Source organism: Aspergillus affinis (assembly GCF_023601865.1).
Source record: "Aspergillus affinis strain CMG 70 chromosome Unknown NODE_15_length_407527_cov_87_040692, whole genome shotgun sequence".
Lineage (NCBI taxonomy): Eukaryota > Fungi > Ascomycota > Eurotiomycetes > Eurotiales > Aspergillaceae > Aspergillus > Aspergillus affinis.
In genome coordinates, this window is record NW_026515796.1 from 25,321 (window position 1) to 40,563 (window position 15,243).

General features: G+C 50.4%; 4 protein-coding genes across 4 annotated transcripts; 2 read left to right on the forward strand and 2 right to left on the reverse strand.

Moving 5' to 3' along the window:
• Nucleotides 1-5,276: 5,276 nt before the first annotated feature.
• On the reverse strand, nucleotides 5,277-5,534 carry KD926_002666 (uncharacterized protein; the record flags this gene model as incomplete). The annotated part of the gene is made up of 1 exon (XM_053097127.1): nucleotides 5,277-5,534. The coding sequence occupies one exon, from the start codon at nucleotides 5,532-5,534 to the stop codon at nucleotides 5,277-5,279; it is 258 nt and encodes an 85-aa protein (XP_052958757.1).
• A 357-nt stretch (nucleotides 5,535-5,891) lies between these two features.
• KD926_002667 (putative RNA-binding protein) lies at nucleotides 5,892-9,611 on the forward strand (the record flags this gene model as incomplete). Its single annotated transcript, XM_053097128.1, has 4 exons — nucleotides 5,892-6,164; nucleotides 6,439-6,872; nucleotides 7,266-7,509; nucleotides 7,566-9,611. 4 exons carry the CDS (start codon nucleotides 5,892-5,894, stop codon nucleotides 9,609-9,611), a joined length of 2,997 nt encoding a protein of 998 aa, XP_052958758.1.
• Nucleotides 9,612-10,522: 911 nt separating this feature from the next.
• On the forward strand, nucleotides 10,523-12,305 carry KD926_002668 (origin of replication complex subunit 5 family protein; the record flags this gene model as incomplete). Its single annotated transcript, XM_053097129.1, has 3 exons — nucleotides 10,523-10,609; nucleotides 10,701-11,081; nucleotides 11,145-12,305. 3 exons carry the CDS (start codon nucleotides 10,523-10,525, stop codon nucleotides 12,303-12,305), a joined length of 1,629 nt encoding a protein of 542 aa, XP_052958759.1.
• Nucleotides 12,306-12,541: 236 nt separating this feature from the next.
• KD926_002669 (uncharacterized protein) lies at nucleotides 12,542-14,689 on the reverse strand (the record flags this gene model as incomplete). Its single annotated transcript, XM_053097130.1, has 10 exons — nucleotides 12,542-12,735; nucleotides 12,909-13,074; nucleotides 13,215-13,609; nucleotides 13,672-13,769; nucleotides 13,824-13,861; nucleotides 13,937-14,018; nucleotides 14,075-14,105; nucleotides 14,171-14,432; nucleotides 14,501-14,604; nucleotides 14,659-14,689. The coding sequence occupies 10 exons, from the start codon at nucleotides 14,687-14,689 to the stop codon at nucleotides 12,542-12,544; spliced, it is 1,401 nt and encodes a 466-aa protein (XP_052958760.1).
• Nucleotides 14,690-15,243: the final 554 nt, after the last annotated feature.

Genomic DNA, 15,243 nt, shown 5'->3' on the forward strand with positions numbered 1-15,243 from the left:
GACGAGAAGAGTAGATCGATAGAATAAATCGCAGAGAAAAGTGGCCCAAACGAGAACCAACTAAATTAGCGCCGGGGGGGGGGGCGTGATAGGGAGGGAGCGAAGATAGCCAGACAAGTCTGAAGACTCAATCCACCATCGTGAATCTCTCCGAACGTCCCACGCCGGAAATCACGTGTGGCAGCGGATCCCAGGTCGGTTTCATCGCAGAGTCAGACTGAGGCGAAACCGACAGCTACAGGGGCTGATCATTGGTCACCCGAAGGGGTCAAAGGCCACTTTCTTCAAGGAATAATGGAGACTGACTGCACATGTCAGAAAAAGTGACAGGCATGATTTCTTACTCCGTACTGTACGGAGTACGTGGGAAGAAGTTAGATTGATCGGCGAAACGAGCGTCCGGTGGGATTATTCTGGTTGTTCTTGATTGGACTGGAGATCATGTGTGCGAATCATATTGACTCGTTCAGCCAGTCAACGATGCTCAATGACAATCGACTCCAAGTATGGGGAAATTCAGAACCTGGTGAATATTTGATCGAATCAGATCGATTCTCGAGCGGCAGATCCACGTCCCTGTCGGGCATAAAAAGAAGCGAGACCTTCGGATTTCCTGATGGATAACCTAACAGTCCTTGAATGAATCATACCCTCACTAGGGTTTTATTGTTACGATATCCAAGTTCCACAACACCTCTGTTCTCGCTTTTCGGACTTCCACCCTCAAGACGTTTTGTAGATCAACTGCCTTTCCTTTCTGAAAGGAAATTCAAGTTTTGCGGTGGCAAACAATGTGAAACACGTTGATGACAGGAATTGTAAGCAAGAGGCAACGGCGTCGGGGCCTCGGGGGCTGATTAGGGATTAGTCAGGGCGGTACCTGTGTACTCCGTACGGTCAACGGTGTATGTACCTAGATGGAGGTATCAAGTACCGTACCTGACTTGACCTGACCTGACGGTACGGTAAAGACCCCCTGAACCTTAAGGCCGATTAAATTCGGGTCCTGATTTACGGCACCGTGGGAAGAGACTAGAGAGTCCCTTGACTTAATGAGCGTTGATATCATCGATAATCGCTTTGCTGCATGGCTCTGGAGATCTCCGGTCTCCATGAAATCATATCGCGCAAGATATGTGACATACATACATTCATACATACAGCAAGCTTCGAATTCCTCTGAGTCAGAGTATATATTTAATTCCATACTCTCATTATCGCAACGGTAGCGGGGTAAAGACCCCAGAATGCTACGAATGGTGATGTGTGCACAAAGTTGTACAACAGAGAGAGAGAAAAAAGAAAAAGGAAGATGTCAGTATCCTCATCGAATAGAAACCACCTAAAGCTCCTACCATCTGACCCTTGTACGATGCCGCCCGGGAACTGGCCGCGGCCCTTCTTCCCCAAAACCGCGAAATGAAACGAAACAAATTGAAAAACCTAACAGTACCTAAGCTACAAGGTGAAGATCAATACGATGTGTGGCCCTTAGTCCGGAAGGGTTGGGCGTTTTCCAGACAGAAGGCCAAGCAGCATCATAAAAAGCCCTTATCCAAGACCTGTTTTCTGTGCAGGAGTGATTGACCATGTTCGGTCACCGTCTTCGCCGCCGAGGGCCGAAAGCTACTCAGGACATTGCCTTCTTCTAGGGTCTGGACGAGGCTGCTGGAAGCTCAACCCCCTTGTCGAAGCTCGCACAAATTGACCATGCACGTACGTCCTATACCTATGGGTGGAACTGATCGATCTCACTCGACAAGCGCTCCCCGGTCTAGAAGGACACCCCCAGCTTGCCAACCGACTTTGACATCGTCGCAGCCCCGCGTATTCGGGCAATGAGCTTTGCTCCAGCGAAGGAGATTCAGAAAAGTGAGGCAAGTCTTCGTAGACTGGTAGATGTAGAGAGGACCCTGTCCCCGCTACCTAGGTAGAGTCGTGCCGGCGTCAGATCGCCCGTAAACGTTTTACCATTATGTAAATCAGCGTGGTCGGTATCATCTTTCCTAGTCGGGGGTTTGTGCTACCTTATGCCAGTACTCCGGCCTGGAGCGAAGCGACAAGCATCCCGTCTCCGGATGGTTGGATGTCGAAGGGCTCAATTCCAGGTAGCTTCCTGTAGCGTATACCGGATAAGAGCAGCTGCGCATGAGCACGAAGCGTGTTTTTTGCAGCATCATGGTTAGAGACGCCGTGGAATCCAGTGTACAAGCACGTAGCGGTCTAATAATAGGTTTCAAAGGATATAGGTATGTTTTTGCTAGTTCCACCTTCTGCAGCCAGCACTGAGTCGTAGAACTCTATCTAGTACATACCTACTGTACAGTATGTAGTGACATACAATGTGGGTTCGGCGCCGTGGTTCGTCACGAAGGACGGATCTTGCCCACAGACACATCCAGACTTGCATGCCGGTCGTGTTTGATATGCGTCGACGGGGTTAGGCCGGAGGACAGGACGAGGAGGGGAAGGCGACCAAGTCGGCTGTTCCCTGCCCGTCTTTGTACACCGCTTCGTCGACAGGGGAGGAACTCCTTTCGGGGGAGGCGAGATGCACTGATGGGACAATGTTCACGCCATCGGGGACCGTATTCCTTTACTTTCGTTTTGTATTCATATTGTCTTCTGTCTTGATTGACCTCGTCGGAACGTTCTTGGGGATCAACCCTATTCAGGGAAATCTCAATCGGTCGAGATCATCCGCTCCCAGGATGTTGAGGCGATTGATCCATGGAACCACGCTGACCGCGCCGTACAGGATCCATCGGCGAACCCTGGTACGGATCGACCGCTCCTGGGAAATTGAGACAAATGGGAAAATTCAAAATAAACGATCCCATCCCGGTCCGCACGTCAACACACCAGAATTACGCCAGCGTAACTAGGTAGACGACGGGGGAAGACGAGACAGAAAGACAATACGGGCTGGGATATTCGACCCCGAAAGTCCAACCTAACCACCAAAATACATCAAACAAAGAGAGCGGGAGGAAGATAGTAGCGGCGATCCAAAGATCAAAGCCGTCGCGAACCATTTGGAAGGCGCGTGGCAATCCGTCCGGGAGGTGGCTTTGGAGAACTTGCGTTTGGATTTTGGTTACACTCGATCACTCAATCATAATAAAAAAAGAATCATTTTTCCTGATGGTGTGTAATTATCATCCACCGCCACTAACCTCACCACATCAATAATAATAACCTATTCAACGTCTTCGAGGACGTGATTTGGTAAGGTAAAGAGACACGAAAGAGATGGAGTCACGAGTAATCAGATCCAGTCGTGGAAAATCCACGTCGAATCGCCATTCATGGGTCGATCCTATGATTCATTGTCACATTTTATTTTTGATAAAAAAGGAAATGAAAATGAAAAATACAACGGTCCCTCGAGCTATGTAGGTAGTCTCAACAAGTACGGAGTAATAAATGATAATATTAATATGACTTCGACCGCAGCCGCTATTAGCACCGGAAATTTGACTTGTTCATAACCAGACAAGGCCTCTTGACATCCTCGTTTCTTCGAATTGATTCTTATGGTCAGGTACGTGCGGTGGCTAGGGCCTGATCCGCCATCACATCTTTCCAAGGATCCCCACTTGATACAGAAACACTTGCAGAGCCCACGCTCCGACCAACACACCCACGCAGTATTAGTTAATCAACTAGTATGTAGTATATGGTACAGTAAATATGGGAAAAAAAAAGAAGTTGATACATTTTGAAGAGCTCACCCTCTAAGTAGGGAGTATTTCAGCGTTGTTCCCCCCCTTGCACCGTTCGTTCTTCCCAAGCGGTACAGTGAGATCATCGTCGACGAACGATTCTCCAGCAACGAGCTCACAGCGAGGAATGAGGATGCATGATGAAGCTTCCTACCATCCTGGGCAGACTGCAACCAGTGCGAGGGGCGGTTTCTTTAGTTACCGCTAGTACGGAGTCTCGACGGGCGAATTTAGGTTTAGCTGCCATTCGCTCCCAACAAAGTCGTGCAGTAGATTATTATTATTATTATTGTGAGTCGAGGTGGTTATTTTTATGCCCTTGCACGGGGATCAAGCAATCCTTGGCCCAATCAGCCGTCGTCCAGCGAGAATTCTCTGTGATGCGTCCAAAAAGGCGGACGATCTTTGCCGTCGGAAAAGGGTCGTGATTAGTTGCGACAACTCGTCTCGGTCTCGGGCAGATTGGCGAAATCATTGATACCAAAGCGCAATCACCACCATTCTATGATTACTGTAAAGTGTAAGGTAGGTCCCTCATTCCTCCAGGAAGTACAGAATAAGCAGATGCTCCTCCGACCGTGAAGATCAAGGCCAGGACTAGCCGAAGCTAGTCGAGAGGAACTAACGAGCCCTTAGACTTTAGTACTACTAAGTACTTACCGAAGTCCTCTACGGAGTACTAAAGCACAGTGCCTGAACTACCTGCTACCGGGGCACCTAAGCAAGGTACCTTACCGCGCCAGTGGGTATCAAAGTACGTACAAGTACCTACCTACGTATGTATGTGTCCATGTATGTACAAACGTAGGGAGGTGGCTAGATTGACTTTACAGTGCTGGATAGAAATAATGCATGGATTGATAATTAATCCGAACTTTTACCTGGATATTTCCATTATTATCAGCAGTATCTACTATCTACTAGTTACCCGGTAGCAGATCCTGAAGGAAAGAGCCCGTCTCTCGGTGACGACCGAAAAACAAACCAAAGGGATGCGGAGGGACCTACTTTAGACTCGGTGCCCAATTGACAGTACTTTGACTTGTAAACGACTAGTTAGGATTAAGGAGGGATGAAGTCAGCTACCTACCAGCTCACACACTCTTCCCGGGAAGTCCAGGAAGATCGTTTAATTTAGCCAGCATGGAACGAAAAAGGAGATTTTTTTTATAATAGAATAAAATAAAATAACATGAAATAAATTAATAAAAAGAACAGAGAAATCGGTCAAAAGAATAAAAATCCAATCCAAATGAAGGAGCTCGGGCCCAAGCCCGAGACGATCAAAATGATGGACTCAGAGACCCGTGTACGACTGTAAGTATACCGGTACGGAACGCGTACATACGATCCCCCCCCGCTCTGGCGTTCTTTCCCAGCCGCCGCCTCGCCTTTCTTCCCCTCTCGCCTCCCACTCTTTCGCTCGCTCTCTTCCTCTCCTTCTCTCTCGCTTCCTTCTGTTCTTCGGTGTTCTCCCCATTTATCTGTACAACAATTATCCTTTCTTCCCCGTTGTTATTTGTTATTATCTTTATTGCGTCTCCTTGCGCATCACTCGTTATTGTCGACTTTTGCATCAGTGTTCATTTTCTTGCCCCCCAACACCCCCTGCTCTCGATCGGAGAGCTTAGGGTTTTGAGTTGGTAGGTACCGCGCCGCAGCCCTGGTCTGCTTGCTCCCGTCAACATCACTGATCCCGATCTCCGCATCGCCAGCAGCGCGCTTCTGGGTGTGCAATCCGCGCCCAAATCCACCGTCGAACTGTCCTTGCTTGGTCCGCGAGAATCGCCCGTTGTCGGCCACGTCCATTAGCATCTCTAAAAAAATAAACTCACGAGGCGTTCATTGTGTGTGAGTCGAGCTCCTTTCCACGAGATCTTCGCCGCCAAAACCCGCCCCTCAGCCCCTCCCGACTCCCTTACGTTGCTCGTTATCGAAGGAATACACCGCCAACCGCCAACACTCTCCCTGTCCCCTTGGTTCCTGTGCCTCTTTTTTTCAGCCACCCGAGCTACCTGCAGTTGCTCTCTCATATTCAAATACTTTCTCCCCTTGTTGTGCCCGCGCCGTTTCCCATCTGATCTTATCATGCCTAGTTTTCTGACTCGTTTCGGCCCCTAAATGGTTATTAGTCCAACGACTTTCGTCCCAGCCAACTAGTCCACCATGGCCTTCAAGAACGGACTTAGTGAACGCCTCGATGAGCTGCGATTCCCTTCTCCGCGCTCGCCGCCGTCCGAATCCCCGTTCCCTGGTTATACGTCGCTGTCTCCGGGCCATTCCAACTTCGTGTCCGCCTTTTCGCGTCCGTCGGGTGACGTTCGTGCCAACCTCCAGCGTCGATTCACGACGGACTCTAGCAAACTTTCGTCATGGAGCTACCTGAATCATCTCGGAGGAGCGCCCCAGGCCCCGGATCCGTTAGACCTATTGTCATCGGTAAGTCCCGAATTAAACGTTATAATGCTTGTTGGAAACATTCACATACCGCTGGCTTGGGGGTTTGGGCAGTTTGTCCGCCGCGTGTTCTTTGAAAAACACCCTCCCTCCTTGTAACTTCACCCTCCAATTCCCGGGCAGGCCTCCGATCCATGTGTCCTTTCCCCTTTGACTTCCATCCTCAAACCGATCGAACTCCCTCCCCCGATAGTCTGGTCGTCCCCGTTTTGTTTCTTGATTCAATCCACCCAACCCCAACTGACTTCCCACCTAGTTCGAAAAAAAACGTCAGCACATCGAGTACATGCGAGAGCAAAAGAGGAGGTTTGAAGAAGATATGAAGCTTCTTGACCTGCAACACGAGAAGGAAAAACTTGAAATGGATCAGCTTGCACAACGTCTGGCCAAGGCTGGCATATCTGGTCCTTCAAGCGAGCCCACGACTCCTCCAGATACTCGTGAAAATGGCTTTCCTGGTGGCTTCACTCGCCCGACTCGCTTTTCCACGTCCAGCGTTACTTCATCTCCTGGATTCTTCAATGTCTTTGCTCCCTCGCAAGTGACTAGCCCCCCAGGCCAGGCAGACAATACCGCTTCTCATACCTCAACCAACCGTTTCTCGGTTCACTCTGTCCCAGGGTCTCGCAGAAATTCTGAGATGGAAGACTTTGGTCAGGAGCCTGCTTCACCTTTCCGTCCAGGTCCTTCGTAAGTTCACCAGATAAATTCACTGTCGGCTCCTTCTCTCACTTGCTTGACCTTACCTTTTTCTCGTCTTCCCTATTCACCCCTCTCCACCATTTCACTTCCCACCTTCCTCTTCTTCCCCTCATCTCCCCAACTCCTACATGTCTGCTATTCTACCGGCACTTGGTTTTCTGTGCCTTTGAACTGTGTTGGAAAACATCCTCCCCTCTTGCCTAGGACAGACATTGATCACTTGCCATTCATTGATTGCCCCGAGTGACTCACTCCGCCTGTTCTTATTGTGCTTCACCTTGTCTCAGCTGTCTTTTCGCTTTGTGACTTTCCTGCCGTCTTTCTTCTACCACATCTCACACCGACATACCTTTCGTCAACAATATTAACCATGTCTAGTAGGATTCACCGCTACTCAATGCCTTCAGCGGGCTTGGGGTCGCAGATTCGCCCAAATTCCTCGAACTTCTCCAATAACTCAGGGCTCGAGTCCTTCAACGCGGCCAAGTTTCTCTTTAATGACGACGACAGAGCCACTCTCAAAGAAGAGGATCGGATCCCAACCCCTGACATCAAGAGCTATCTGAAACTTACCGACCCTGACGACAAATTCCCAACTCTGTCTCGCAGAGATGACTCGGGCTTGGTAAGACTGCTCTTTGCTGACTCTGGTTTTATTCTTGCTGCTGACAGTCCATTTAGTTGTCTGCAAACTCGGACGCGTTGGATCTTGCAAACTCCAAGACTCCTAATCCGGAGAATTGGAACCATAGCCGCCATCGCACTTCTCACCAAAGCATGCCTCAAAACGCGCTCAACATGTTTCGACTCGACCAGATTGGAAACTCCAACGATTCCAACGCTAACACATCAAATTCGGCGAAACATGCTGCCCGGCACTCGCTGGAAGCCAACCTTCTCTACAACTCGGAGGGAGGTCATGAAAACATGGCGTCAAATGCTTCTTCGGGTCGTCCTAACTCCCTCCAGTCTTCTTACTCGACGAACGACCTGCCCACCGTCAAGGGAGATGGTTTTAACCCGGCTATCACGCCTCCCAAAACACACGCTGAGCAGATCCATCAGCACAACGCCAGTCTGGGACGAATTCCATCTGCTGCTACCACCCCTCGCCAGCAGCGAGACTCCCCGGAGCGGGACGACGCGAAGCTAAACGGTGCTCGAGCCCAGACAACCGCCCTTCAAGCGAACGCGGCTCCTTTTGGGCCTCAGGTTGCAGCCACAGCCCCCGGAACGAGTCCCACCACCCCTGCTCCGGCGACTGGTTTCCAGCCACCTTTCTACGGCTATGGTCTTCAGACCTATATGGGAGCCCCGGTTCCTGTCAATGGGCAAATGCAGAACTATAGTCCCAATGCGTCCTACGGCGGATACCCCCCCTATGGAAACTTTCGGCTCGCCGAGAATCCACCAAAGGGAGCTTCGTCTCGCCGAGCCACCGAAAGTGACTCTGCCCAGCTTTCACGCTTCACCAACTTCCCCCTTGAGCACTACCGGGGAGAGTTGTATGGACTGTGCAAAGATCAACATGGTTGCCGATACTTGCAACGGAAGCTGGAGGAGCGCAACCCGGAGCATGTACAGATGATCTTCGAAGAGACCCATTTGCACGTCGTGGAGCTGATGACTGACCCGTTCGGTAACTATCTATGCCAAAAATTGCTTGAATACTCCAACGACGAACAGCGCACGGCGTTGATCAACAATGCAGCCCATCAGCTCGTCAAAATCGCCCTGAACCAGCACGGCACCAGGGCTCTGCAGAAAATGATCGAGTTCATCTCTACGTCCGAACAAACACAGACAGTAATCCACGCTTTGCGAGATCACGTCGTCGATTTGGTCCAGGACCTGAATGGCAATCACGTTATCCAGAAGTGCCTGAACCGTCTTTCCGCCGAGGATGCCCAATTCATCTATGACGCCGTTGGTGGCAACTGTGTCGTCGTTGGAACTCACCGTCATGGGTGCTGCGTCCTTCAGCGCTGTATTGATCATGCTTCGGGCGAGCAGCGGGCTAGGCTCATTGCCCAGATCACTTCCAACGCATTTGCACTCGTCCAGGATCCCTTCGGAAATTATGTGGTACAATACATTCTTGACCTGGCTGAGCCTCACTTCACCGAGCCACTCTGCCAAACTTTCCGAGGAAACATTCCAGCTCTGTCCAAGCAGAAGTTCAGCTCCAATGTGATTGAAAAATGTCTTCGAACTGCGGAGCTCCCAATCCGCCGCCAGATGATCGATGAGATGTTGTCTGGCGCTGAGCTTGAGAAGATGTTGCGTGATTCCTTCGCAAACTATGTCGTACAGACAGCCATGGATTTCGCGGACGTCGATACTCGAACTCGGATCGTGGAATCTGTTCGCCCCATTCTTCCGTCAATTCGCCAGACTCCTCATGGCCGCCGTATTGCCGGTAAAATGATGGCTTCTGAGGGTTCCGGGAGAGGAAGTGCGTCGACCAGTGGACAGGCTACCCCCAACGAAATGAATTCAGCGCAGCTCCCAGGACCTTTGCAGAAGCCATTCTTGTATCAACAAAACCCCTTCCCTATGGGCTCCCAGTTTGGGGCTCAGAACTTTGTTCCTGCTTCCGGAACTGGTTCCGCTTCGAACACCCCGTCCGGTGGACCAAGCGAAAATTCTTCAGCTATGTTCCCACCTCCTGTTCAGCAAACTAACGGCGGCCTTGGTGCGCAGGGCCCGCTGTATGCATACTTTTGAGCGTTTTTATTCGCGTCAACAATGCGGGTTGTTGGGCACTGATTTGTACTCATATTCGAGATGACGCTACGATCTTCATGACTCACGGCCAACGTAACACATTACCATGTCAAGATCTCTTATCTTTTATGCAAATTGGTTTGCATTTTGGAGGATTCATAAGAGCTATAACCATGTAGTTCATGATACAGGGATCTGAATGCCTTACGTCTTGTATTCTTGCAACGCTTTTGAATGATCATGTCTGCCATGTTTTTTTGAATTTTTGAATTTTTTGCACGCTATCTTACCCCCTTTCTTCTTCTCATTCTATGTCTTCTTGATTTCTGTGTTTATCCCCAATCTTCGTTCATTAAGTCCCCCTGTCAATTGCTCTTCAGCCCCCCGAATCATCCTGGCTTTTGCCAAAGGTGACAATGGTGGAGCCCATGTTCCCATAGTTTTCTTTGTCATCTTCCTCACTCAGACTCTTCGGACAATTGAAACGAAACTGTGTTTTTATGGAATTTTCTTTTTCTGGTTTCGTTTGTACTGTTCAATGCCTTGCTTAATTCTTTGGAAACTGGTACCCGTTCGGTGGGTAGCGCTGGCATTCTCAGCCATTTGGCGACTGAGAACCATGGTGCTTGGAACCTGTCCCCACAGCATTCGGTAGAATAGATGTACTCATACGTTTATCAATCAAAGTGCTCTATCCAGCAGCTTGTTCTAATCTAGACCTTCAACGATAGCCATACTCAGTAGAGTACGGAGTACAGAGAAGAACACGGAAGGCGGTCTGGAACACCACGTGATTTCGCATGTGAAGCTCGCGTTGTTCCGGCGATAAGATCAGCTCCGAATAGTCTCCAAGTCAAGCCTTCCCTCTGCATCGACCGGTCCCTTCATTTACCGCGCTTTCGCCGTGACTGATGCTTCCGATCGAATTATCTTGGTCTTTGAGCCAGCAATGGCCCTGCCGGGAGCTTCAAATAAAGCAACTCGTCACTCTTCTCGCTGTATGTTTCTATTATGCGCCACCATCCCTCCCGCTCTCTCAAGGGCTTATAATCCCAGGATGAACCTACTCATTTTTCGCCTCACATTTAGCCCAATGCCCCTAATCCGCCAACCGTTGTTGTCCATGGCATCTCTGCGACATGCAAGTCCTCCGTTGTCCGCGGCGTTTTATCCTCCCTCGAAACCCCTCACGCCATCGTTCGAAGCACCGAGTGTATCACCGGTCGCCATCTATTGACAAAGATTCTTTGGGGCGCATTGGAGGCGCTTGGTCAACAAAGTGAGTGGGAGAAATATGGAAAGGGGCGATGTGAACATGTGAGCAGCCTTGTCGTGCTTCTAGGCCAATGTTTGGCGTCAAGATCGACGAGCAGCGGCGCAGAGAAATTCGTGTTGGTCCTGGATGGGATTGACAAGCAACGCGAGGCACCTCCGACGCTGCTCGCAGCGCTGGCAAGACTCGGAGAAATTGTGAGTATTTTTCGAGCGCCTGCTTCTGCAGGATCTGTTTGATCCGAATGGCTGACCGGACAGATTCCGTCTCTCTGCGTTGTTCTACTCCTCAGCACTACTCCACGACCCTTGTTTCTACAGGCTGCCGGTGTTCCGCACATCAGCTTCCCGCCGTATACGCGCAAGGAAGCGATTACGATTATTCTTAATTTAGGACCACCAACGGCCGCCAATCTCTCCGACGAAATAGCCTCGAGGTTATATCCACACTTTGTGTCCACCATCTACGATTCTCTGGTTGGACCGACGGCAGGCTCGATCCCCAATTTCCGGTCGATATGTGACAAGCTCTGGCCGCAATTCGTATCCCCCATCAGCAATGGTGAAGCGCCGCCTGGATCCGGCGCCGAGTGGGATTTCTCCCGGCTTCTAGTCCGCAATCGAGCTTTGTTCCGACACCAAGGCGAGGCCGCTCTTGTCCACCACATCGTCACAGAAGAATCAGCGCCGTCTCTCAACGGATCGGTTGCGAAACCGTCTCTAGCGGCCGTATCCGCCCCTTCTCCCCTTCCGACCTTGCCATACTTCGCAACCTTGATCCTGACCTCCGCCTACCTGGCCTCCCACATTCCCCAACGACTCGACACCATCTTTTTTTCCAAATTCTCCTCCTCCTCGCTCTCGGCGCGCAACAAGCGTGCTCACCACCGAAGACGTCTAAAGGTCCTGTCTCAGGCCCAGGCCGAAGACGCTCGAGAAGCCAGCCAAGGCCCAGCCACGCCTAGCAAGAAGGGCAAACGAACAAAGACCCGCATCACTAAGTCCACCCTTGAAAACGCCTTCGCCACCACATCCGCAACCACCTCTGCCGCCGGCGGAGCTGCCGGTATCACGGGCCCGTCCACCATCCTCACGGCACGCCCTTTCCCCCTAGAACGACTCATCGCGATTTATCATGCGATCAACCCGAACCCGCCCGCGAATCCCATCCGGATGGCCGCCGTCGCCGATGCCATATACTCCGAGCTTGCCACGCTCCGTCGATTACGACTCGTCGTGCCCGCCTCCGGTCGTGACAGCGGTGGTCGCATGGGTTTAGGATCGGGCGGAGCCAGCAGCGGGAACACGACGGCCGACGCCGGAGAGAAATGGTGCGTCAATGTCTCCGGGGACTGGATCGGCGAGGTGGCCAAGAGCATTGGAGTCGAGGTCGGCGAGTGGTTAGCGGGTGGATTGGATTGAGTGGGATCGGAAAAGCATCGGCATCCTGAGATATATCATATCATATATTATCTTATCTTGTAATTCTAAAGACCTTGTAATGAAGATATCAATTTGAGCAATGATTTGAATTTGAGTCATCCAAGACTGGCTAGCTTATTTCTTCTTCTCTTTTTCTTTTTGCCTTTGCAGAGGATATACATTCAAACTAGTAGATGTGTGTCCCTACAGAAACAAGCAGACTGACCGATCGGAAATCACCATGTCCACTGATCCACCGTAGCCTTCGAACAAACCAAAATACTCGGCGTCTGAGGCCCATGAACCGATCCATCGCCCGGTTCAAAGCAAACAGAACTGATCGGATGCTGATATTGATATTTCGATAACGGCGAAAGAACCTGAGCGCCCGTGCGAATTGAAAATAACTGAATTTTACGCTCATCGGAAGCTGCCAATGGCAATCGGAGTCAGTCAGAGTAAACAATACCTGTCCGTAGCGCGTCGAAGAAAAAAAAAAAAAAAAAAAGAGAGAGAGAAGAAGAAAGCGAAAAAAGAGGCAAAGATTCGAGTTGAGTGAGGACTGCAGGGTAAGTGTAGGAGTCAGAGTTAGATTCGACTTACCACTTGCGAGGAGACCCAATTCCGAGCTGATATCAAAGTCCGGGATGTAGTCGGGTCGGTATTCAGGGAAGGTGAGGTAGGGTTTTGTCGAGGTGTGCTGTTTATTATGGGGGTTTGGGTTGCGTTGGAGGCCGTTGGGTGGGAAGCGGATGTCGTACATGTTGAGCTGAAGTAAGTGATCAGTATTCTGTGCCTGTCTTTCTGGTTTGGTTGGGGGGTATGGAGGGAGGAAAGGATGATCAAAGGTTTTCGGTGTTTTGGGGGACGAGATGCATGAAGGAAAGGAGAGAAAGAAAGAAAACTAACTGAAGTCATCCCCCCAACGACAAGACGATACTCATCAACTTTTTTGATTTTCACAACGGCATGATCATGCTGGAGTCGGGTCGCCGTTCCCCCGCTGCGAAGGTCATGGAGGAAGATGGCAGAGTCTTTGAGGCCCGCGGCAATGACGTCGGAAGAGAGCCACTCGACGCTGCTGACGAGCGCATGGGAGGAATCCACTCGTCGGTGCATGACGGGTTTCCCTGTGAACACATCGCTCGCGAAGGGCTTCTTGGACAGAGCCCAGTAACTCCCGAAGCCCTCGAGAGTGTGAAGGCCATCGGATGTGCCGATAGCGAAGACGGGCTTGCTTCCCTCTGGGCAGGCGGCGGAGCACCATAGTGAGGCTGCTGTGCGGAGGCGGATGGGATGCGAAACTTGAGGGTTTGTTAACAACCACGGGCCCATCGTCGTCTTTGATGAGAATTAAGACACATACATGACAGGGGCCATCGATAATCTCCCCCTTCGTCAGGGTCAGGCAGCATTCGAGGGGCAAGGAATGAGTCGCCATTCGGTCCGCTATCCATGGTTGCTCTAGACAATGGTTAGAGGGAATGAAATGGCATGCTCGAAGAGAAAAGGCCTTACAGGAGGTATCCCGTATGGCTTAAGGATATCGACGAAAGCTATAAAGGACCAGGTCAGCTCATATGAGATCTATGAGATCAGACGATTCATGGAAAGCCAGGATGAGGACGCACTCTGTACGGCTCTTTGAAAAGTACTCGTTCCATAGTGCGGTTGTATGTCCAATCCTCTTGGTCACAGTCGGGAAAGCATATTCTAGTATTCCCATCAGCAAAACAAATAACAAATCTAGTTCAACCCATCTGACTTACGAGACCGATGATTCCCCGCCACGATGGCCACCTTGGAGTGCAATCAGTAGTGGCACACAAGACCATAGAATACAGGCGAGGTGGTAGGGAACGCACTGGCAACCAAGATTCCAGAGCGCTTGTTGCGCAGGACATGCTTGATGGAATAGTCATCCGGCCAGGGTTCAAATTGATGCAACTGATTCCGACGAAACTGGTTTGCATAGAGCAGTCCCCGCTGCTCCTGGCGGACGCTCTTCGAGACAGGCCGACCTTCGATCTCCCTTCCGATTCCCAGGAGAGGGTTCTCCAAGAAAGCAGCTTTCTTTATCTTTTCCTTAGTGAGTCTCTTGGACAGGTGGACTTTCCTCTGATTTCTCTGCGCACAGCATTCGGGTTAGTGTTTGAGCGCTTCTAGATTCCAGGACGTAGTTTCTGGGGAACGACCTCCTGATCTACGCGTTTCCGCTTTACAGCATCCTTGGAATACTGAGATCCAGGCGCAGCTTTGTGACTCGCCTGGATTTTAAAGTACTTCTTTTTCTCCGGGTCTGGCGAATGGTCAGCAAATCCACACAAGGCCAAATTTCGGCGGAAGGACTGACCGTAGTAGAAGCCCGGGATCTCTCGATTCATGATTCCTATACAAAGGAGGATACAGTATGTGTGTACTACGTACAAGAAGATATATGGCCAGGGGATATGTTTTTCAGCTATACACGTTAGAGGAGTTCCTCGTTATCGGTCAACTGTACGGCATAATCATGTGACGCTGAAGCTCTCGTAAATGGGCTGCGACTAACTTCATAGTCTGTGGGGGGTCAGGGATCCGCGACCCTTTTTTAGGGTGACATGACGGGTTTGTGGGGAGTTTGTATTGATGAAATGAGAGCGTGTCGGACACTTTGTGACCAATGGACGATGAACCAAGGAGGAGGAAGCAGCAACAAAGCAATCGTCCGGGGATGTGCGATATTGAAAAGTCCTTCTGGCGGCAATGACGTCCTCAGTCCGCTTATGTCAGCAGCTCCCGTGCTCGCTTCGTCCCGTTTGGGAAGGACTTTCAGGATTTATTTACACATCGGATGCAGTCCAGAATACATCTCACTCATCTATCTACTCTTCATCCTGAAAGTAAGTCTTCTTCCTTTAACAATCTGTTGGAATGGATCTGATTATATATATAAATT